This window comes from Halichoerus grypus, chromosome 10, assembly GCF_964656455.1.
Source record: "Halichoerus grypus chromosome 10, mHalGry1.hap1.1, whole genome shotgun sequence".
NCBI classification, from domain to species: Eukaryota; Metazoa; Chordata; class Mammalia; order Carnivora; family Phocidae; genus Halichoerus; species Halichoerus grypus.
Genome location: NC_135721.1, coordinates 125,603,122 through 125,627,332, shown reverse-complemented (window position 1 = coordinate 125,627,332; position 24,211 = coordinate 125,603,122). Strand labels below are relative to the sequence as shown.

General features: G+C 49.9%; 1 protein-coding gene across 31 annotated transcripts in view; it reads left to right on the top strand.

Annotated features, from left to right (window-relative positions):
* The window catches only part of ZMYND8 (zinc finger MYND-type containing 8), a 127,602-nt gene extending 105,430 nt beyond the window's left edge, over positions 1–22,172 (top strand). For 22 of the 31 annotated variants that reach the window (XM_078057273.1, XM_078057274.1, XM_036069715.2 and 19 more), the window contains 5 exons: positions 3,507–3,587; positions 6,194–6,272; positions 8,275–8,514; positions 11,677–11,837; positions 20,524–22,172. In XM_078057273.1, coding sequence (XP_077913399.1) covers positions 3,507–3,587; positions 6,194–6,272; positions 8,275–8,514; positions 11,677–11,837; positions 20,524–20,748 — 786 coding nt within the window. In that variant the 3' untranslated portion in view covers positions 20,749–22,172. Of the gene's footprint in view, positions 1–3,506; positions 3,588–5,247; positions 5,854–6,193; positions 6,273–8,274; positions 8,515–11,676; positions 11,838–12,813; positions 12,881–20,523 lie in introns of those variants that run through there. The other 9 variants (XM_036069719.2, XM_036069704.2, XM_036069723.2 and 6 more) reach the window with 2 other exon arrangements.
* The last annotated feature ends 2,039 nt before the right edge of the window (positions 22,173–24,211 follow it).

Sequence of the window (24,211 nt, the reverse complement as noted above, 5' to 3'; positions counted from 1 at the left end):
GCACTGCATCTTATTCTGAGGGCTTTGATGCTAAAGTCAGTATACAGCGGGAAAATGACATGGCGTCAGAATTACCCTTCAGAATTCATGGCACTCATCGAGACGGTTTCCTTAAGCGCTGGGACGAGTTACTGTTCCGTCAGTTAATAACAGACCAAGGGGTTGGTTTGCATCTAGAAGCCACGTGGAACAAAGGGACAGAATCGTAAGCATGAGATGTGTAAGGTACGACGCTCACATCTAGGTCTTTCCAGGAACCAAGATGGCCTAGGGAGTAGTGGCATCCCTCCCGACGCGCCCACCCTCGGGGGCATGGTGGCAGGAATCCCCTCGGTGGGTTCATTTGTGGGTGTTCTCTCCTGCAGGCTCTTTCTCTGAATTTGCCAGGTGCTTCTGTGCTCGCTGTTGAATTCAGGTGGATACATCCTGCAGCTCTTCTCACTGTCCCGTGAGCGTGCTCTGGTGTTTTTGTGCGGGTCCATGAGACACGCTGCTTCATAGCAGAATAACCACCAGAATGTCAGCTCCGCGAGAGCAGTATCTTGTCTGTTTGGCTTACCTCCAGGGCCTAGAAAAGTGCCCGCACACAGTAGGTGTCGACATAGAGCTGTCGAGTGAATGCCTGTGGGTGCCTGACGCCTCTTCACCAGGCTTGTTACTCTCAGCGGCTATTAATAGTAGTTCATGAGTAATAACCTAGGAAGAGTATTTAGTATATGACTAAGCAGGCAGTAGTAATAATTTACTCTTCACAAATGAGTACATTACTAATTAGTGATGAGTAACTTACTCAGGTTTCTAGAAAGAGTGGGTGACCGTCATTGGGAATAGTTGGATCTCGAATTCTTGAAGTCTTTTAATAAAGAGTTGCGTTATTATGTTGGGTTAAAGGTAGGCTCCCTTTTAGTTCTGGATGACAAGAGACACTTACATTCTTTTACCGGTGTGTTTTTGTTAGTCATTTTCTTTTTATCCCTTCTCTCAAGGTGTATCAGGTATCGCTGCATGACAAATTACCACAAAACACAGCAACTGAAAACAACTCATATTTCTTGTCTCAGGGTTTCTGCGGTCAGGAGTTGGCATGGCTCAGCTGGGTCCTCTGCTTCGTGAATTCCCGTGAAGCCTACTGACCACAGATGTTCAGTGTCCATGAACTCATTGTTCTTGCATGCGTCTTTTTTAAGCAACCCTACATAACATCCCCCCGCTCCCCTAGTCTCCCCCTCACCCCAGCTAGAATCAGAACTGGTCTCGGGGATGACTTTGTCTCTCTCATTTACTATGTCTGTCCTCCTTTTGAATAAAATGCATGAATTGTTATAGGGTCGTTGAGTGTCAGAACAGCCAGGATTCAAGGTATAGTCATTGATGGCCATTCTCAAGATTTTAGTCTTACCTGTCCACCAACGAGTTACTGATACAATATTTTTATTTAAGTTAAATTTAATTTTATTTAAATTGACTTCGTTGAAGAACTAAAATAAAATTGAGCTTAATATTGTCAGATCACCCTTCCTTGTCAAGACTTGAAGCCCAAGTCTTTGTTCCTTTGGTTAAAAAGATAGATTGTCATATAAGTGTTTGGTACATATTGGAACCAAACTGAGACTTTCTTCCTAATGGGATGTGCAGAGTTACAGGAGAATGGAAAGGGGGGTCATGTTTTCGTTACTGATTTAAGAAGGTGTCTGGTATTGTCTAAAGGGTCTCTTGTTCTGCTTGTAGTCCAGCCTTATACCACCTTCCATTGATTTGGTCCAAGCTGCCTATTTACAGATGGGGAAACTGATGCCCGCTGAGTGGCTCTAGCTAGTTTTCCGAGCTCTTGCATTTAGTTTTATTTTATTACCTTTGGCTGCCCCTTTTGCTCTTACAGCAAAATTGAGGGATGAACTTCTTTTTTTTTTTTTTTTAAAGATTTTTATTTATTTATTGAGAGAGATAGTGATAGAGAGCATGAGAGGGGGAGAGTCAGAGGGAGAAGCAGACTCTCCACTGAGCAGGGAGCCCGATGTGGGACTCGATCCCGGGACTCCAGGATCATGACCTGAGCCGAAGGCAGTCGCTTAAACAACTGAGCCACCCAGGCGCCCTGAGGGATGAACTTCTTGATGGACATTGTCTTTACAGTTAAGAAAATGAACACAGTGAAATATTTTTGGAGCTGATGAACTTTCCTGTCTCCAAGGTGACCCGGAGTCGAAGACCCAGAGTTGTGTGTTTTGGCAGAAGGGTGCTCTTTAGTAATGTTGCGTCCTTTGCTATATTTGGAAGAAAGAGTGAAAGTCCGTCCACAAATCCATGATTTCTTTAAAATGGAATGTAACCATTGCATTAGTAATGTATTGAATTTCATCCGCTTTCTAAAGTTTTCTTGTAAAGCCATTTAGTTTTAATACTTTAAATTGACATGGTTGGTGCAGTGGGGCAGGAAGGCCCATACAGAGTGACTGCATAAAGCATGAAGTGTTTTTCCTGGCACCGTCCATGTGTGGCCCCCGAAACAAGTTCGGAGTGGAAATCTCCAGACGTCGTATTCATTTTCTTCCCATTTTGGGGTGAATTTGGGGGTTACTATTTTGGGGGTTGGCAGTTTCATAGTTAAACCTCGTGTGCATTTTTTTTCTGTAGAGATAAACAGGTATTTCTGAACACCTGCCCTGAACCATAGTCTTCACACGGATTTCTCACGTCATCTTTGTGCACACCCTACCTGGGGTACTGCGGTTATCCTTGTTTTCTACATGGGGAAACCAAGGCTCAGAGAGAGGATGATGATGGGAGCAAATCTCGGGCATCAGAGACAGGGGTGGTCTGTGTCTTGCCTTCTTGCTGGATTGGAGCAAACTGCAAAACACAGTGGAGACTTGGCAGTGACCAGGCCATGCCTAGAGGCCTTGTTTGGTCTCCTGTCCCCTCCTCTTTCTCCTGTGGTGGGCGTGGGATCAGCCAGCAAGTGGGAGGTAGGAGAGAAATCATCCTGCAGACACTATTCAGTCAGTAGATAACTAGGTGCTTGCTGCGGGGACCTGAGCTGATGTCACAAACTTGCTGATGCCGTCTGGGCTCAGATGCTTGAAGCAAAGGAAGAGGGGAAGCAAACTGGAGAGGCAGTGAATGAATGCCCTGACCCTCCAGATGAGCCTGTGGCTACAGAAACTAGCTTTATTTGTAGGTGATTCATTACTCCCCTGGTTTATACCAGTTACTCAACCTCAGCACTGGTGACACTTTGGCCTGGAGAAGTCTTTGTTGTGGTGGCTGTTCTGTGCGCTGTAGGGAATTTAGCTCATCCTTGGCCTTCACCCAGTAGATGCCATCTTCCCCCCCCCTTCCCCTGCCCCCCTCTGCCACGACAGCCACAGATGCCAAATGTCCTGTGAGGGGCAGAATAGCCTCCTGTTGAGAACCACTGCTTTATATTCGATAGATTTTAGATGTCTGTCCTCTTGAAAAGCCTCAGGGAAGTGAACACCCGAATTGTTTCTGTTTTTATCTTTCAGATGATGGATGCAATAAAAGGAACGATGACAGAGATCTACAACGATCTTTCTAAAAACACTACGGGAAGCACAATAGCCGAGGTCAGAGATGACACATAATTCCTTACTTGCTAAGAATGTTTTATGGGCTGCTGTAAAATGGTGCCAGGAAGCAGATTTTCTGGAAGTCCCTCCAGGGTGCTCTGCCGATTGTGGTTTTTGGGGAGGGTACTTCTTCATTTAGCCAGAAGGCTGGCTCTGTGGGGACACACCCTGCTTTGTGTGATCAGGGGACAGCCCACACCGGAGCCTGAGTTCACCCCCTGGTCTGTTCCTTTGGCCCCATGTGTAATTGTCTCTTGGCTCTCTGTAAATGTGGACTTTTTAATCCAAGTGGTTATTGTTGTCTAAGAATTCGTGTACTGAGAGCCTCCACAATCATGTGGTTGCCTAGGGAATGGAGTGGTTAAGACATTAAATTGTCCACTTATAAGTGACCATTTATAAAAATAGACCTCCTTGAACTTCCTTCCTTAGGCTAATTTACTGTAAGCCAGATGCAGCGGGGTCACCAGGTGAAGTGATGAGTGGCAGGATTTCTTGAGGTCATTCAAAGTGAGGTTGGAGACCAGAAAATTCCACACAAGCTATTGACCTATGAGGGCCTGGCAGGGTTAGGATGACCCTCAGAAGAAGAGAAAATCTCTGGGAAGGTGTCCTAATAGGCTTTTGACGGAGAACGATGTGAATATAAAGCTTTGAGAGAGGTCCTGAGAGGAATCAATGAGTCCCCTGAGATTTTTTGCTCATGTGACCCTCTTTATGATTGGGCCAAGGATGTCACAAACAAGAAGGGATGATGTTGACTTAGAAAAGCAGCCCCCTCCCCAAATACTTCATTTTTTTTTTGTTTGATTTAAGAATTGGCATGTGGTTGGAAATACGGATCCATAATGTCTCACTTGAAACCTTGGGGTCCAGATGTGTGCCAGAAATTTTCAGAAAAGAGGCAGTATGCACCCCCCCCCAACATTTCTGCTGTGAAATATGCTTGTTCACACCTTGTGGGATAAATCAGGGTTTCTCAACCTCAGCACTGCTGACGTTTGTGCCAGATAATTCCCTGTTACGGGGGCTGCCCTGTCCATCATAGGCTGTTCAGCACCTTGGCTTCTGCCTCCTGTTGGCAGTCGCACCCCTCAGCTGGGACATCCTGGATGTCTTCAGACATTGCAGTGTCCTGGAGGGAGCTGGGAGGGCAACGTTGCCATCGTAGAGAAGCACTGTGGTCCTCAAACTCTGTAAATAGCCCCATAGCAGTTCAGGTCAAGTTATTTTTTTCCGTCCAAATGACTTTCCTGCAACACTTACCCCTTCCTCCAATAATACCCTTTGGTTTCCAGAGACTTTAGGCTTTGGAATTTCAGGTGAATGACTGTGGATCCCACCTAAAATGTTAGATAAGAGATAAAGCTATCTTTATTTGTTGGGGCGCCTGGGTGGCTCAGTCGTTAAGCGTCTGCCTTCAGCTCAGGTCATGATCCCAGGGTCCTGGGATCGAGCCCCACATCGGGCTCCATGCTCCGCAGGAAGCCTGCTTCTCCCTCTCTCACTCCCACTGCTTGTGTTCCCTCTCTCACTGTGTCTGTCTCTGTCAAATAAATAAATAAAATCTTTAAAAAAAAAAAAAAAAAGCTATCTTTATTTGTTTTAGTTTCTTTCTTTTTTTTTTTTTTAAAGATTTCATTTGTTGATTTGACAGAGAGAACACAAGTAAAGGGAGCAGCAGAGGGAGAGGGAGAAGCAGGCTCCCCACTGAGCAGGGAGCCCGACGTGGGGCTCAATCCTAGGACTCTGGGATCATGACCTGAGCCGAAGGCAGACGCTTAACCAACTGAGCCACCAGGCGCCCCTAGTTTCATTTTTTTAGACCAAAGTTATAATCAAACCTTTTATGTTTTAATTTATTATGAAAATCTGGTCCTTGTTTTTACTTCATTCATTCATTCATTCATTCATTCATGTTTAAAGTAAACTCTCTGCCCAATGTGGGACAACCCCAAGATCAAGAGTCGCCATGCTCTAGCAACTGAGCCAGCCAGGCACACCTCCCCCCCCCCCCCCCCCCCCCGGCTTGTTTTTACTTGAAGTGACTTTTCCTGGAGCCAGTATTTCTTGGAAAAGATGGACTGCTTGTATCGTTGACCCTTGAAAAATGGGTTTGAACTGTGCTCATCTATTATATGTGGATTTTTTCCAGTGCAGTACTGTAAAATGCATTTTCTCTTTCTTGTGATTTTCTTAACATTGTCTTAAGCTTACCTAATTGTACGGATACAGTATCTAATACATAGAATGTATGTGTTCATCAACTGCTTATGGCTTCCTGGTCAAGAGTAGGCTATTAAGTTTTGGGAGAGTCAAAAGTTACATGTAGATTTTTGACTGCCTGAGGGTGCTGGCGCCCCTAACCACCCTCCCGCCCCACTTTGTTCAAGGGTCAACTGTATTTCTTTTTGGAAACAGAATTCTTCTTGAATTTGGGTTAACACACTGGTGCCCACCTCTCTGGACTGCAGCAGCTAGGCTGCCTACGCCTTGATCTACCACGTGGCATTGACTCTTAGAGCTGGAGGTCAAGTTCTGAGCCCTGCTGGTGAATGCCACCTAGACGTGCCTTCTAAGAGTCCCACTCCCCCTCGTTACAGATTCGCAGGCTGAGGATCGAGATAGACAAGCTGCAGTGGCTGCACCAGCAGGAGCTCTCTGAAATGAAACACAACCTGGGTGAGGCCCGGCGGATTGGTCCGTACTGAGGAAGGTTTTGGGGTGTGAGCTTCCATGCAGCTCTGGACGCAGGTCCAGGGTGTGAATTGAGTCTGCAGTAGGCTGGGGATGTCCCAGTGCTGGGGAGACCACAGAATCCTGGAGAGTCGAACCAGGTGTCAGAGCAGGTATGAGGGGGTATTCTCCTCTTTTCTCTTCAAGATACCAACACGTGTAGCTGAGTAGTAACAACAGCAGTAGGTCCGTGTACTGAACTCTGGACTTGGGGCCAGGAACTGTTTAAGTACTTTGCCATGAATTAACTTTTAATTTAATTCTCCTGGAAACCCTTCTGAGCAAGGGCTCTGCTGTCCCCATTTTCAGGTGAAGCAAGTGAGGCACGGACACGTTGAGGAAGTTTGTTGGAGTCTCACAGCTGGGATTCAGGTTCCGGCACCGTGGCTCCAGATGTTTCCTCCTACCTGTTGAATATTGGGCGTTTTACCAAAGTCTCAAACACCTCCTTTGTGTCCCACACTGTGGAGGAAGCTTCTGTGTTGCTCCCTGGTTCAGCCTGAGTGCTGTTTTGGCCTGCCATTGTGTCCGTGTTGTTAAAGGCTTCCCCCCCCAAAGGTAGAGCATTTTCCTTCAGACCATCATGTAGCGTCAGCCCCAGAATCCAAATGCTGGCTCGGGTCCCCAGTGTTAGGGAGGCAGACCCAGGTGTGCCCGCCTGCTCGCAGGTGATTCGTGTTGAAATCGTGCATTGCAAATGCAAATCCTTAGGAAGCCGACGGGGGAAGTTAGCCCTCTGTCCTTTAGCGTGTTGCCGTGGAGGGAGTTTAGTTGGATGTTGTGGCTTCTTCTTGTTTCTCTAATAAAGTCAAGGAATCTATTTTTATGCAGAATCTCTCCGTTCTTAAATAATTGGCTGCACGTTTGAAAAAAAATACACGAGGGCTGGCCAGAACTTGCCGTGGTCTGCAGGCTCCTTGTTAAAGGCAGCGGCGAGGGACAGAGGCTGTGTCTGGCGCAAGTGCAAGGGGTTAATTTTCTTTTTGGTGCCTTTTAAAAATTTTAATTAATTAATTAATTTTGAGAGAGCGAGAGATCGCACGTGTGTGAGAGCGCCAGGGTGGGGAGGAGCAGAGTGAGAGCGAATCCTAAGCCGACTCCACGCCCAGCGCAGAGCCTTGACGCGGGGCTCATGAGCTGAGCCGAAATCAAGAGTCGGAGGCTTAACCGATTGAGCCACTCATGGTTTTGAGGGGAGAGAGAGAGAGAGAGGGAGAGGGAGAGGGAGAGAGAGATGTGTGTGTGTGTGTTTTGATTTGAGGAAGAGAATTTTGACGATCGAAGGATCCTTTATTTTTCTGTTGGCGTGCAGGTCACCCCTAGGTGAACTGTGCATGGAGTTCTTGTCTCAAGTGAAAGGAGGAAGTATCAGCAGACTGAGCGGTTTGATAGTTGATCAACCATAATGATCCATCACAGGGTCCTGTGTGGTAGATTTCACCCACTGCCACCAAACACACTAAATAGAAAGCGTGTCCGAGTTCCAGGGCCAGCTCTGTCCTTTTCAGCCGTGTGCCTCAGTTTCCTTATCCGTGAAAGGGATATTACAGTAGAGCTCGTCTCACAGAGTTAGTGTGAAGATGAAGCGAGTTGATACAAGGTGGTCAGAACAGCACCCGCACATATATGCTGGGTGCTTCTAAGTGTTTGGTTGCAAACACACTGATGATAAAATTCAAAGTGAGCTCAGTGGAAGTTGCTTCGAAGGTTTCTCTGAGGACTTCCCGCAGTATCACGGCGGGGCTCGTTATCTGCAGATACTGGGGCGTAGCCAGGCTAGGTTACTCGCCTGGGGGTCACACAGCCGAGGCACCTCTGAGCCAGGATCCGCACCCGTGTCTCTTGGAACCCATATCCTGGACTGCCTTTCTGATCTGGTATGAAAGGCTCCCTGCCCTGGGCCGGGGGACTGGTGATGAAGCTGGTGTCCTCTTCCCTCCCCTGTCAGAGCTGACCATGGCGGAGATGCGGCAGAGCCTGGAGCAGGAGCGGGACCGGCTCATTGCCGAGGTGAAGAAGCAGCTGGAGCTGGAGAAGCAGCAGGCGGTGGACGAGACCAAGAAGAAGCAGTGGTGTGCCAACTGCAAGAAGGAGGCCATTTTCTACTGCTGTTGGAACACCAGCTATTGTGACTACCCCTGCCAGCAGGCCCACTGGCCCGAGCACATGAAGTCCTGTACCCAGTCAGGTATGGCCACTCGGGGTGCGGCCCGTCCTAGGCCCGGTGGGGAGGGCCTTCGGCTCCCCCGTGGCCCACAGGCCCACAGAGCAGACTGGTGTGGCCAGGTTGGCTTGCCCTGTCCCTTGCCAGTCTCGTGCGGACACAGAGCCGACACGTGAGGCACAGCTGTTTTGAACTTTTGGCCGCCTCTCTGTTACTGGGCTGAGTGTAGTTTCTTTTTTTTTTTTTTTAAGATTTTATTTATTTATTTGAGAGAGAAAGAATGAGAGATAGGGAGCATGAGAGGCAGGAGGATCAGGGGGAGAAGCATTCTCCCTGCTGAGCAGGGAGCCTGTTGCGGGACTCGATGCCGGGACTCCAGGATCATGACCTGAGCTGAAGGCAGTCACTTAACTGACTGAGCCACCCGGGCGCCCCATGGCTGAGTGGAGTTTCATGTGAGGTGTAGTGGTTCTCGATGGGGTGATTTTTGGTCCCCACCCGAAGACACTGGCAGTGACTCCAGGCAGTGTGGTCGTCCTAACCGAGGCGGTGGTTGCTGCCATCTGGAGGGGAGAGGCCGGGGATGCCGCCAAGCATCCTGTAATGCACAGGACATCCCCCCTCGATGAAGAATGATCTGGCCCAACATGGCCAATTGCACTAAAGTTGAGAAATCCTGCTTTTAAAGTAATACTGGACTCCTAGCTTTAAGTAACATGGATTCTCAATTCTCATGTGAAGGAAAAAATGTTGGTTTGGAACTATCTTTGTTCTCTCTTTCTAACACAGAACAAGCAGCCCTCAGGCTAGGAGCCTCCAGCAGGACACACTGTCCAGCTAGAATTTATTAGTAATATTTTCAGTGTTAATTTTTACAGTTAGCTTTTATTTCTGACAGATACTAGCTTTATATGCTTAGCCTCCTTTTTTTTTGAGAGCGAGTGTGAGCAGGGGACAGGGCAGAGGGAGAGAGAATTTTTTTTTTTTTAAGATTTTATTTATTTGACAGAGAGACAGACAGCAAGAGAGGGAACACAAGCAGAGGGAGTGGGAGAGGGAGAAGCAGGCTTCCTGCGGAGCAGGGAGCCTGATGCAGGGCTCGATCCCAGGACCCTGGGGTCAGGACCTGAGCTGAAGGCAGACGCTTAACGACTGAGCCACCCAGGCGCCTCAGGAGAGAGAGAACCAGGCACCCCAGGAGAGAGAGAACCTTAAGCAGGCTCCGCTCAGCGCAGAGCCCAATTCAGGGCTCGAACTCATGGCCCTGAGATCATGACCTGAGTTGAAATCAAGAATTGGACACTTGGGGTGCCTGGGTGGCTCAGTCAGTTAATTGTCTGCCTTCAGCTCAGGTCGCCTCACATCAGGTTCCCTGATTCGGGGGGTGGGGGCAGAAGCCTGCTTCTTCTTCTTTGTCTTCCCCTCCCCACCGTTTGTGTGCTCTCTCTCTCAAAATAAAATAAATAACAATCTTAAAAAAAAAAGGGTTGGATACTTAACTTGACTGATCCACCCAGGTGCTTCAAAAGCCTCCATTTTAAAGAATTCATTTAGGGGCGCCTGGGTGGCTCAGTCGTTAAGCGTCTGTCTTCAGCTCAGGTCATGATCCCAGGGTCCTGGGATCGAGCCCCACATTGGGTTCCCTGCTCAGTGGGAAGCCTGCTTGTCCCTCTCCCACTCCCCCTGCTTGTGTTTCCTCTCTCACTGTGTATCTCTGTCAAATAAATCTTTAAAAAAAATAAACAATTCATATAATTAAAAATTCTATAATTAATAAGGTAGAGTGTCTGTTAGACTGGCGAACTTTTTGAAGGTGACATGTGAGTGACCAGGATTGAGACACACACCCAAGGCTAGGGGTTGGCAAACATTTCCTGTGAAAGGTCCACAGAGTAAATATTTCTGGATTTGTGGGCCATGTGGTTCGTTGCAACTGCTCTGTTGTGCTGATTTGGAGAGAAGGCAGTCCTAGACAATATGTAAGTGGTGGGCGTGGCTGTGTTCCAGTAAAACTTTATTGACAAAAATAGGTGGTGCTAGAATGCCAACTCCTACTTCTATTATTTCGTCATTTTATTTTATTTATTTATTTATTTATTTTTTTTTTTTTAAAGATTTTATTTATTTATTTGAGAGAGAGAGCACATGAGAGGGGGGAGGGTCAGAGGGAGGAGCAGACTCCCTGCAGAGCAAGGAGCCCGATGCGGGACTCGATCCTGGGACTCCAGGATCATGACCTGAGCCGAAGGCAGTCGCTTAACCAACTGAGCCACCCAGGCGCCCCTATTTCGTCATTTTAAAAAGGCAGTATTGAACCATCCATTGCTGGGTCCTTTTACCTTTAGGGAGATGTCTTCTTTTTTTTTTTTTTAATTTTTTTTTTTTTTTTTTTATTTGAGAGAGAATGAGAGGAAGGAGGGTCAGAGGGAGAAGCAGACTCCCCGCTGAGCAGGGAGCCCGATGCGGGACTCGATCCTGGGACTCCAGGATCATGACCTGAGCCGAAGGCAGTCGCTTAACCAACTGAGCCACCCAGGCGCCCATAGGGAGATGTCTTCTTAATGGCCACTTTAAATCTCTTCCTGCAGTGGAGTTAAATTCTCCTCTAAGTTCTGTAATGTGTCTGGTGACCCTTTTGTTGTCACTATTACAAGGTGGCCAAAATGTCCTTCAGTGTTCCTTTCTTTGTGGCGTTGTAATGTCCATCTTTCAGAACGTCCTCTCAGATGCTCCAAGCTTCTGCCTTCTCTAGAAACTCTCTGCCGTAGACACCGTGTTGTTTTTCATGTGGATTTCCCTGCCTTGCTTTGGAAGGAAGCAAGTGCACGGGGCTAAAATAGGACTAAAATAAGAAATTACGGAATGAGTAATTCTAGATCAGCGGTGGCAGGCTGGCTCTGCTGATGGGTTTCATCTGCTCTACCACCATGCTTTCGTCTCCACAGTGACTTCATAAAACTTGAATTAATGAACTGTTAAAAATTAACCTATTTTCACACTAAGTCTGGAATTTTGGCTTCTAGAAAACCGGAAAAGCCCCTGGGCGTGACTGTGCAGCAGCTGTCTCTGTTACGGATGGTGGGTGGGTCAGCGTTGTTCTGGGCTTGGTGCAGAGTGGGGCTTCCCGCCGTTCTGGAAGCCGCGGCGCCCGGCTCATACGTGGCTCCTCTCTCCCTTTCCCCCCAGCTACGGCTCCTCAGCAGGAAGCGGATGCCGAGGTGAGCGCAGAAACACTAAACAAGTCGTCACAGGGGGGCTCTTCCAGCACACAGGCAGCCCCTCCGGAAACAGCCAGCACCTCGAAAGAAAAGGAGACCTCGGCGGAGAAAAGCAAGGACAGCGGGTCGGTGAGTAGCCACTCGCCTTTGGCCAGTGACGCCAACACTTCGGGCCACACGGAGTCTCAGCACCCGTCCCCATGCCTGCCACCTCTGCAAGTCCCATGTGGGTAGGAGGTTTGTCTGCAAGGTGGTCAAGGCAGCCTGCTGCTGGGGGTGATAGTCTTAGCTGCTCTTCACCAGTGGGCATGCGGGCCGGGACAGAGGGACGTGGAGCCCGAGTGGACGTTTGTGTGACTTGGCAGCTGCTCTCCGGGGACTCTCAAAGTCTACAACAGTGTGGTCCAGTAGAACCTTCTGTGATGACGATAGCGTTCTGTGTCTGCTCTGCCCAGCGTGGCATCCACTAGCCACATGTGGCTGCTGAGCGCTCGCACCCTGGCTGGAGGGAGCAAAGACTCGCACTCTCAATTTCAATTTTAATTAATTTAAATATAAATAGTCACATCAAGCTAGTAGCTGCCGTATTGGAAAGCGAAGGTGGCACCTCCTAGTTCCCAGTGTGTGGTGTATGTCACATGGATTGTATGCAGAAGTTATTTTCGGTGGCACATTGATAATGTTTTACATTTGTAGTCATTATGTATTTATTTCAATGTGTATTAGGAAGAGAATAAGTCCTTATGCCATCCATCCAAACCCTTTGATTTCATTGATAATATTGCCTGGTAAGTGGTTAATGTGAAATAAACGTGAGCTGGATAATCCTTTTGAAGGAATATACCTCCTCTTTGGATGTGGGCAAAACTCTGGAGGGTAGGTAGGTCAGTGGAGGAAGTTGAGGAAACAGTGAATGTTCTAGAAGCTAAGGCTGTAGAGTTGAGCCCCGTTACTGGGTTCCAGCCTGTTCATTCTGGGAGACAGAGCACAGGTGTAGGGCCGCCCCCGCTGACCTGGCCTCCACCCCCATGGATCCCTAGGCTTCCCTGGGGGGCTACATTGGCCCCCGTGCCTTGTGTCCATCTCTCTCTTTTTGTATTTTTAGACCCTCGACCTTTCTGGCTCCAGGGAGACGCCCTCCTCCATTCTCTTAGGCTCCAACCAAGGCTCTGGTATGTTGCCCCCTGGTGGGTGAACGGTGCTCTCACAACTCCTCCCGGGCAGAGGGGAAGCCATTTTCTCAGGGAGAACTTTAAGGGTTTATGGCAGTAGTTTTCCAACCACTGTGGATCCTTAGGGATCTTTGGGGGTGCCCTGGGCAGGTCATTGGGGGGTGAGGGAGTGGCCGGGCAAGGCAGCTTTCAGGCACCTCTCCAAACTGATCAGTTTTTCCCTGGGTTTGTTTTATTTATTGGGGTTCCGCATAAAAGTTCATTCGAAAGGAGGGTTCCGTTGCTGACCTGGGGTGGGGTAGAAGGTGTGCATGTTAGGTCGGGCAGTTCTTCTGCCCTCAGGGAAATGACCACAGTGAGTGAAACCATCTGGAACTCTATTCCTGAGGTCCCAGCGCCCACGTGAGAGGGCACGTGAGCCTTTAGAGAAAAGAAAATTTTTAGTTGGGTGATCTTTCTGTAGAAATCTTTCTTCTTGGGGAATGACCTGGGAGGCTGTTTTGGGGTATTTCTGGGGCTAAGTTTTTAGGTTTTCTCTTCTGTGGGGTTTGAGCTGTCCTCCATTCTAGCCTGAAGGGTCATTTTCCTGTCCCCTCCTAAACCAGTTTTGGGTGATTCCAGAGGGTTCACAGAAGGTGCCCCCATTGAGGACAATTTGCATAATTCAGGGTCCCTTAGCTCCAGGATCTTTCTGTCTGCTGGACGATTCTCTGTAGCTGAAAACCAAACATGTTACTTCCCTTCTATATATTCAGTGCACTGAGGAGGAAGTGATGTTGTCAGCATCCGGAGCTGGGGAAGGTTTCCCGGAGGGGCTGGGAGTGGGATTCAGATTGAGGGAGGGGGTAAAAGGGAGTGGCACGAGCCGACTTTAGGGAGAAGGTGAACTTGAGATTAAATCTGATTGAACTGCCTGTTGAAAAAGTCGTCCCCCACTCCCTTCCCTCCAGTCCTCTGACTGAATCCCCGAGAACAGTTTAGTTTAGCGCTAAGATGCCTTTTGCACCTCTTTGATATTTTCTTGTTTCTCCTTTTAACAAAGACAGAGCAGACTTGGCGTCTATCTAGACGTTCATACTGCAATTTGGTTTTCATTGTGTTTATTTGTAGAGTTGCCCTCTGTCTGCGGCACGTGTTACTGATTTTCTGTTAATGATGTAGGTAGTGATATAAAATTTGTTTAAGTTTAAAATGAGCTTAAAATAAAAACATGGAATAAGCAGTATGTTAGGAGGACTGTGGCTGTTTCTGAATTGTGAAGGTGATGGGAGAGAGGCCAGGGTAGGGAAGCATCGCTTCCGATGGGGCAGGGGCGGGGGGGTGTTGCTGTTGGGGTTTTGGAGCAGGGGAGTGGGCTCAGAGCGGCACTGGGGACATTGACTGGTGTACCGAATCTGCTGGCGTGAGGACTGTGTGCAGGAACGTGGTTGGGGGATGATCACATTCCATGTCTGAGGTGACAAGGTATTACCCAACCCAGGGGCTGACCGACTTTCCATGAACGGTCAACGGAGTGAATACCTTAGACTGTGTGGGCCCTCCGGTCTGTGTCATAGCTGTTGAGCTCTGCTGTTGTAGGATGAAAGCAGACACGCATTGTATGTACGGTACCTGAGTTACACACGAGTGTGGCTGTGCTCCAAGGAAAATCTGTATTAGAAAATCCAGGCATTGGCTTGGATTTGGCCCGTGGGCCATCGTTGGCGGACCCCTGACCTGGAGCACACGGGTGTCCCAAGTGGGTGGAAAGGAAGTTTCACATGGGGGAGAGGAGGCCAGAAGCCCCAGAAAGTGCTGATGACTTGGTACTGGGTGGGTGGCAGCAGAGAATAGGCAGAGAATAATCCCTGAGGAGTCTGGTGACAGGACGGGGGAGGAGGAGGGAGGGTAGGATCCTGAATTCTACTTGAGATTCTAGGAGGATGCACGGCACTAGGCCATTTGCAGATGATTGGAGGTGCATCAGAATTTGTCGAGTGTTTCTGGGGCCAGGTCCTGGCTAGGACTGGGGATTTAGGGGTGAACTAGGCAGATGACTCCAGGGGAAGTCAGAAGAGTGCTTAATTGATGCTTACGGAAGAGCATGAAGCAGTTGGAAACCTTAGTGCGTTTATTCCCGGCTTCTGTGAGAGAAGTTACTATTTCCATTATGCAGATGAGGATGTTGAGGCCGTGAGAAGTTAAGTCACATGCACGAGTAACTCCGTAAGTGATTATCAGAGCCAGGACTTCAGATTTCTCGGACTCCAGACATGCTCTCACCCGTGGTGCTGGGAATACTTAGGTTGACCTGTATAAAATTGTAAGTCAAAAATGGTTGAATGTCGGCAGTTTTGTATAGCTCAACTAATAAGGTGCTGATGTCTGGGGAAAGTCAGGGCTGTGGATGTGGCCTCTCCCCTCCGCCCCCCGCTTCCAGACCTGCTCTTTCCTTTCTTCACTTCCCTCCTTCCTTCCTCCTTCCCCAGCTTCATTTCCATGGCTCATTCCAGCAGCACCCTTGCTCACGTAACCCAGCCTCCCATGGCTTCTGGTTTTCTCAGTATGTCCGTTTGGCAGAACCCCACCTTGGACAGACCCCAGCCATCCATCCTTTACTCGCCTATACCCAAACGTCAGAGGTCAGCTGGAGAAGGTTGCGCAGGACACGCTCATTCCGCCCCGCACACACACATCTTGACCACTAACCTGAGAAGCAGACGTGTTCATCGGCCTGCTCGTCTGACCAGATCCATTGCATAGCAGCTTCTGTACCCGCTCTCCACAAGGGCAGCTTCCCAAGTTCTCTGCCGTGTCCAGGCCTCCCGGCTCTCCCTGCGCTGTCATTGCCAGCACGTGGCCTCGCCTGTTCCTTCAGAGGAACACAGCCAGGCGCTGCCCCCGCCCCCGACCTTTCCAGCCCCCCGGCCTTCAAACCTCCCCACAGCTGCACTGGCCTTTCCCTCCCTGTCCTCTTGTAGACAGATGTCTTACTTTCAGTTGCTTCCTTCCCATGGCAGTTAGCTAGCTATCTGTCTATTTATTTTTATTTTATTTTATTTTATTTTATTTTATTTTTTTTTAAAGATTTTATTTATTTATTTGAGAGAGAGAGAGAACGAGAGAGAGGGGGGAGGGTCAGAGGGAGAAACAGACTCCCCGCCGAACAGGGAGCCCGATGCAGGACTCGATCCAGGGACTCCAGGATCATGACCTGAGCCGAAGGCAGTCGCTTAACCAACTGAGCCACCCAGGCGCCCTTTATTTTATTTTTTAAAGATTTTATTTATTTATTTGACAGAGAGAGACACAGTGAAAGAGGGAAGACAAGCAGGGGGAGGGGGAGAGGGAGAAGCAGGCTTCCCACTGAGCAGGGAGCCTGATGTGGGGCTCGATCCCAGGACGCTGGGATCATGACCTGAGCCGAAGGCAGACGCTTAACCGACTGAGCCACCCAGGGGCCCCTATTTATTTTTAAAGATGTATTTATTTGAGAGAGAGAGAGCACACGAGTAGGGGGAGGGGCAAAGGGAGATGGAGAGAGAGACTCCCCAAGCCGACTCCCTTTTGAGCATGGAGCCAGGCTCGGAGCTCGATTTCACGACCCCTATGATCCTAACCTGAGCTGAAACCAAGTCAGACGCCTGACGGACTGAGCCACCCAGGCGCCCCCTTCCCATGGCATTTAAATATCCTCCTGTACTTCGAGGTTCCTTCCTTGGCACCTTGCATCTCCCCCTAGAGCGGTGCTGCCCCCTAGAACATTCTGTACTCCCTGTGCTATCCCCTACGGTAGCTGCTCGCACACCTGGCCGCTGGACCCTTGAACTGTGGCTGATGAGACTGAGGAGTAGAAGTTAACATTTTCTTTTACTTTATTTAAGTAGCATCGTGTGGCTAGTGGCTTCCATATGGAACAGCACAACCTACAACCTGTCTCCTTCCCCAGCCCAGGTAGATGTCTGTCTAAGAGTTGTTCCATCCTGTCTCTCTTGCTTTCTTACTCCTGCGCTCTCGCCGTGTGGTCTCTGTCTCGGCGCGGTCACCATTGAGCTCTGAGCCATGAAGAACTGTGGACGTCTTAAATTCTAAATGGCATTTTGAGACCTTGTCTCACAAAGATGGGATTGGTCAGAGTCCCAGGATCTCCCCAGCAGAAGGGACCGTCTCGGCAGGTCTTGGCTAAAGAAAGAGGTGCACCTGGGGCTGAACTCAGGGGGTGTCCACATCTAGGACCTGGGACGAGGCTGGACGGGAGGCATATTAGTAAAGGGGGGGAGCACCCTGGAGCTCACTGTCAGAGATTGGAGAAAGAAAAGTATTTTCAGGCAGTGTTGCCACGACATCCCGCAGCGTGAGCAGGAAGGACAGAAGCAGGAGGTGCCTGGAGGCCTGGTCAGGACAACAGACTTGCCTCTTACATTTTCCTTTATTTCTCACAAAACGTTGTGCTGGAGGTTGTGCAAAAGCCTGTTTGCTGCCCCTTCGAATTCCTCGTCCGTCGCATTTCTTCTGCTGGCCCTTGCCATTGGCAGCCGTGCGGGTGGAATCTCGCGGACGGAAGTGGGCTCTGAAACCCTGGGGACTCCTGAGCTCGGAGTAGCTCCTGGCACTGGGTGGGTGAGGAAGAGGAGGGGACAGCCGGAGGGAGAAAGCTTTAGTAGGGGGTATGCCCTTCCTTGCTGCTTGCCTGTCTTTTAATTTTGAGATTCTAAAGCAAAACACGCATATAGTTAGAGAAAATAAAATGGTCCAGAGAAGGACCATTCCTAGGCCCAGTCCCCACTGACGTCTCTGGTACTTACCTCCTTACGTACAAATAATGTATTTCCCTGTACTTTTGTTTCTGGATGTTAGTTTTCCACATTGCTTGTTGACTTGGGCTTTAGAAGATGAGAGTTGGGCTCGCCGATGACCTCTCTTCTCCCCCTCCTCCCTGACGACCTGTGTCACTGTTTAGGTGCTCTAGGGGTTCCCTGGGTCAAATACAACGTGCACTCTTGTTCCTCTTCTGTCCACTAGAGAAGGCGTCTCTTGTCCCCTCCCACGGCAGCCGCCCTCCACCCTCGCCCCTCCTCCTCCAGCCGTGTCCAGCCGGCCCTCTGCTCCGCTGTGACCTCCCATCCTCAGGGTTGAGAACAGGTGCATCTGTCCCTAACCGCAGTCAGGTCTTCTTTGGCACCTGGCGGCCGAGCCGGAGACCTTGAGGCCGGGTTCCCACAGTCCGGAGCTTGCTGTTTGTTGCTGAGGTGCTGGGGCTGCCGGGATTATGCGTCCATTCGGGCCCAGCTGTCCCTTCTCCTGCAGTTTCTGTTTTGTCCTTTTGTCCGGCCTTCAGTTATTTCCTCACCAAGCTCTTCAGTGGACCCCTTACCCCTCATGTCATTGAAAGCCCTTTCTTATCACGAATTTTTGACTCTTCGGTTTCAGATGTTACTTGTTAGGGTCCCGTCATTGTGGCGGAGGAGTTGGCCCCTCGATACCTCGTCTGTAGCCCCTTCCTCAGTCCTGACACGGCGCCTTCCTCGCCCGCCCCGCCCGGCCCGTCCTCAGTCAGCCTTGGTGGTAGAGGAGTTATGATCCCCCTCAAGAATCCGGATCCCTTGGGTGATGCTCTCCGCCTCAGTTTGGTTCTGGCCCCTGTCTCCCTGGTTGAATTAGGCTCTGGGCAGAGCTAGTGGTTCGGAGAATTGTGCTTTCGACGTGCTTCAGAGCTTGTCGCTCACAAAGTTGCTTTTATGTCCTTGTGCACCTTATCCACCACCAGTCACACTGTGCTGTGGCCAATGACCCCGCCCGCGGCTTAACGTGCACAGTAGAAAAGTGCCAGTCCCCGTGAATGCCTCTGGTTGGAGAGGGGCTCACAGTTCTGATTACGGCGGGTGGCCTGTTGACGAACACAAGTAGCAGGTGCTTGGGTTGTGGCCCCCCAAGCTCCCTGATGGTCTCTGAGCCTGCCTGGACCAGCTCTTCGGGTCCCGGTGTGTGTGGCAAGCAGCCTGCCGATGCCCCGAGCGCCCTGGCCCGGTAGCCCGCGCCCCGGCTACCCAGCCCACAAGGGGAAGTAGGACCCTGTGTCCCCGAAGCTGCCGGGATCGTTCCTGGCCTGCAGAAGGCTCGTTGTGTGTGCGTGCATGCGTTTCTCTTCGTGGGCGTGTCTTCTGTTTTCTGACTGCTGGGGCTTGCTCTCCCTTCTTGTGCTTCTTAGCTGTGCTTTGCAGGGCCATTGAACACTGCAGTAGGAAACGAGAGCCACAGTGTACAGTTTGGCTTCTGGAAGGGATCATCCTTGTTGTTTTTCAGAAAGGGCCCTAGGTTAACCCCAATTCTCCCCTGCACTGATTGGCCCTACCGGCCAGTGCCCTGTGTCCTGTTAGTGTGAGGAGCAGGGTCCTGCAGAGACCTGGATTTTCTCACGTTGGATGATGACCAGCTGCACCACTCCCCAAGACCTTCCTGAAGAACCATCCCGTGTAGGTTTCACGAATCAGGAAGGATGAGTAAGAGGAGCTGGATTTAGGACCCCAGTTCTGTCTACCGGAACACTGCCCCCTCTTTTGGTCATTGATGCAGATGGTTAAAAAGAAGTCTCTCCTGGGTGAACGCATTACTTTGGAGATTTTTATCTTTCTCTTCATTACTTATCTTCCAAAACCAGAACGCGTGACTAAACACACGCATTCTTTTTTACCAGGCGGTGAGAACTGTCATCCCCCAGCTCTGTTCTGGTCCCTTCCTCACTCATTCTCGTTCTGTCTCTGAGCTTGACGGTTGGCTTCTTTCAATTAAATATTATCATCCCACCTCAAGAAATTTAAAAACAAAATTTCATCCTAGCCTCTATGAACTTGTCAGAAGATCCAGGGTGTGATGGGGTCTTGGCGGTGTGCTGATGGGTCGATCGCCATCAGCCCCGCCCGCCTGAGCTGAGCTGCACGACAGCTTACAGACCCCTTGTTTGGCTCTTCCTTCAGCTTCCTCTTAGCTTCCACAGCCACTGTTTAGCTTCTTGTGGTCCACGCATCCTTGAAGGCATCCTAAGTCTTCTCTCTAGTTCTGTGTCCTTCGGCCCCCCCCCCCCCCCCCCCGCCCCGTGCTTGCTGGGTGTCTTGTTTCTAGCTCGACTTAACCATTCTGGCCCTCGATCCTTCTCCTCTGTGATCCTCTCCCTCAGGTGGTTTGGTTATAGTCTGTTTTTCAAGTTGTCTATAAATTGACTAAAGAAACTCCACCAATAGAAGGAAGTCAATCAAATGCCACATTTCAGTGCCTCTTTCCAGCAGCCGAGCTTGGACACAGAAGTGTCCAAGAGGTGCTTGGGGTCGATCTGCCGTGTGATACGGGCACACGGATTCAGGTGCCGCGTAAGGACTGCCTCCCTTGGCACTTCAGTTCCTTCCTCACCAATCGTGGTTCTCCACCACGTGACGGCCTCCTGTTTTTCTGATCAGCTGTTGAATCCCAAAATGGGAAGTCGTTCTACCTTTGTGTTCTGGAGACACCCCCGCGTTGGGGAGCGGACGGTGGCTCGGGCCACGCTGCCCCGAGCGGGAGGGCAGAGCGGCGGCCCGCCGAGGAGGCGCGGGCCCTGTGGTGGGGCGGTTCCGCCTCGGTGGGGCCGGCGGGAATGCTCAACCTCCCCTTCTGTTGCTTTTCTCCTGCAGACCACTCCCGGAGCAGTAAGTCTAGCTGCTGGAGCGGCAGTGACGAGAAGCGAGGATCCGCACGCTCCGAGCACAACGCCAGTTCCAGTTCGAAGAGTCTCCTCCCGAAAGAGTCTCGGCTGGACACCTTCTGGGACTAGGGACAAGTCACGACACAAGCCACCCACGCCGTGGAGGAAAAAAAAACCAGACACCAGGGCAATAGGAAGCAGCAAAGAAACGTGAGACTGGAGAGTGCCCGGCACGCGGACTTGGCCTTTGCCCTTGGCACGGAGGGCAGCCTACACTACATAGCGGCCCGCGTTGGCATCGACTGCGGACTGTTGGACCCACACGAGACCTATGCTTTAGGTGTAAATGATGTACAATTTGTGGATGTCCTTGAACCTAGAGTACCTTCCCCTTTTTATATTTGTATTGACTTTAACTTATAAAAAAAAAAAAGAAAAAGAAAAACAATTAGAAAAAAATAAACCCAGTAACGAAAAGAATGTTTGGACGCTGGAGGAGGGCTGGTTGGTCGGCCCCTCTGTCACGGCGGCATGGAGCCCGGGCCCTGGGATCGCTGTGGCACGCAGGCCTCATGCGTGCGCGCCGCGGGCGGACGCGAGCCGTCGGTTCTCGGGCGTCTTTACACAGCACGTCGGGACCAGGAGTTGTGGGCACATCCCGTGGAGCCATCGGCCCCTTTCAGATACTACGTTCCTGTGTTATACAATGCAAGCTCTCTGGCCCGAAAGGCCACCTGGAGAAGCTAGTTTATTTTGTGTGGTTTCAGTGATGACTACTCCTAAAAGGGAAGAAAAAAGGCCCTTGTTTCCAGAAGACGGAAACAAGCCCCGCTCAGCTCCACCGCAGGAGAGGACAGAGGAAGCGTGAAGAGTCATAAGCTCTGAAACAAAGAGAAATCTTTTCTTTGCTTTGTGGTTCCTTTTAAACACACTCACACATACTTGGTAAGCGATGCCGTGCTTCTTGGAAGCGAGCACTCAAAGGCAAGATGCACGCAGAGGACATTTGAGTCTGGGATGAAGCATGTATGTATTATTTATACGATGGAATTTTAATTTTAGCATGAAACAGAGGCAGTGTGAGAGGAAGCCAGACACCGGCCGCACTGTTAGACTACGCATACTGTGGTACCATTTTGTATGTTGTGTAAAACAAAAAGCATTGAACAAAGCAAAAGGTGATGTATGTATATGAGAAAATTAATTGTACGATATCATTCCAGTACATTCTGTTGTACATTTTAGTCCTGTTTACTTTCTCTTCGTTGTTGATAAGAGGATGCGAACTGTGTACAGTTTCCAGCTAGTTACCCATATTAGAGAAGAACTACACAGAGAGAGTATTAGAAGAAAAAGAGAGAAAGAACATTTGTGAATTGCAGTTGTCAAAAAAAAAAAAAAATAGCCTAGCTGGCCTTATTTGTGAAGCATAATTGCTTTTAGCACATGGAAGTATTTTTTCACATTTTCTTTGTATAAAATTTGTATTAAACTTAAATATCTTTTTTGATGATGGTGTTTCTTTGTGACTGAGCCAGTGGACTCGCACAGTATGCTCTTTTGGGTTCTGCCCCTCCCCTGCCCCCGGTTTTTTCAGATTCTTCACCTTTTTTTAATTAAACTGTTTTTGGAAAAATGGCTTGGTGGTCCTCAAATTTGCAGTTTTCCATTGGGTCGGGATGGCCGTGTCCAGTCTGCATGACCCAGCACAGGAGGTCAAGGACATCTTCACAGGTGGTGGGCACATGATAAATAGGGGCCCCCAGTGGGCGCCTTTCCTGGGAAGTCCGCTTCCTTGGAATTTATTGACAGGGACACACCAACCAGAAGGGAAATCCTGGTCGGTCTTCGCAAGACAGTGAGAGTGGAGGGGACAGTCTTCCCGTGGCTAGGGTGGGGGGCTGGGCAGCGTGCGACCTCAGCGCGGCTTGGGTACGCCCTGGTCATCTAGCTTTCGTGGGTCACAAAATATTTTAATTTTTTTTCAACCATTTAAGAATGTACATACTATACTCAGCTCATGGGCCATATCAAAAGCAGGGTATGGGCTGGATTTGGCCCATAGGCCATTTGCTGACCACTGATGGGAAAGGAACAAAATGGGGATATTTTATTTTTTATTTTTATATTTATTTATTTTGGTGCCGAAACCTGGGAACGAACCAAAAATGGAGATTATTCAAGGGGTGAAGGTGGCTACTCTGGGATTATGCTGGGACTTCTCTCAGGAGGTGATGTTTGACCTGAGACCTGAATGAAGAGCTGGCTGTGGGGACATGAAGTGTTGTGAGCATCCTAGACTGGGACCAGCAGGTACAAAGGCCCTGGGGTATTCACTCTGAGCTTGACATGCTTGATGAGCTGCAGGGTGGCTGGTGTGGCTGAGAGGAGTGGAGGTGGAGAGGGCACCGGATGTCACAGGGTCAGTGGTCCCTGGCATTCACCTGGTGGGTGTGGGCCGCCAGATGCTCTTGTAGAAACAGGCCCAAAGAAGTAACTAGCTCAAGGCCACGGAGCTGGTGAAAGATTCTAATTGGACCGCTATTGAATGCTTTTTCCAGTAAATGGGACGTTTCTGTTTTTTTTTTTTAAAGATTTTATTTATTTGGCAGAGGGACACAGCTAGAGAGGGAACACAAGCAGGGGGAGTGGGAGAGGGAGAAGCACGCTCCCGGCTGAGCAGGGAGCCGGATGCGGGGCTTGATCCCAGGACCCTGGGATCATGACCTGAGCTGAAGGCAGACGTTTAACGACTGAGCCACCCAGGCGCCCCATGGACATTGTCATTTTATGAGATAAAAATTTTTTCAGCTTCCTCATTGGGCATGTATGTGCACCTTGCCTTCTCATGTGAAGACCACAGGGGGGCGGGGGACACAGCCCCACTTTAGGGGACGAGGCTGAGGCTGTGAGCAGGACCGCGGTATGGCCCCCTGTTCTTCCAGCTCCAGCAAGCCAGCCCCTGTCTGGCCCCAGGGCCCTTGCACTTGCTGCGCCCTTGGCCTGGCACACCCTTCTGTGGCTGGCATCTTACTCGGAAGCAGCCACTCCCCTCCCCCCATTGTCCTCTGTCCCAGCCTCTTACTAGTTTTCATATCCTTGAGCAAAGTTAATACATATTCATGACTTCCTCTTGTGCATCGCACGCACAGGTGAGCTGTGTCAGGGGATGGGCGGGCTTGGAAGGACACTTGGCTCCTGGGTGGGGCCGTGTTTGAGCAGGGGCAGCCTTTGAGCCTTCCTCACCATGAGGTACCCCTGCAGCCACGGGTCTCAGCTGCAGCCCCCCAGGGAAGGAGGCACCGGAGGAGGAAGTGGCTTTCACAGTGGTAGAGAAAGTGGTGCTTTTTAAAAAAATGTTGAATTTTACTATATATTTGACTAGGTCCATGCCTCCCATTTGGAAAGACATGGGTGTGCTCCCAGCCCCCCTGGCTCTCCCAGGTCCCTCTCCTACGCACCCTTCAGTTCTGTGCATTTACAGACCTCCACGGGGAGGCAGTTTTCTCTCCTTCTGGAACATAACTGGCAGCATCTGACACACACCCTCCTATCTTGTTTCCTTTTTTACTTATCCTGAGGCCTGGGTCATTTTTCCAGCGCCTCTTCGTTCTCCTGTGGGTCCGTGATCCACAGCCTCCAGTGCATGGGTCCTCAGTGTCCAACACTGGCCACGG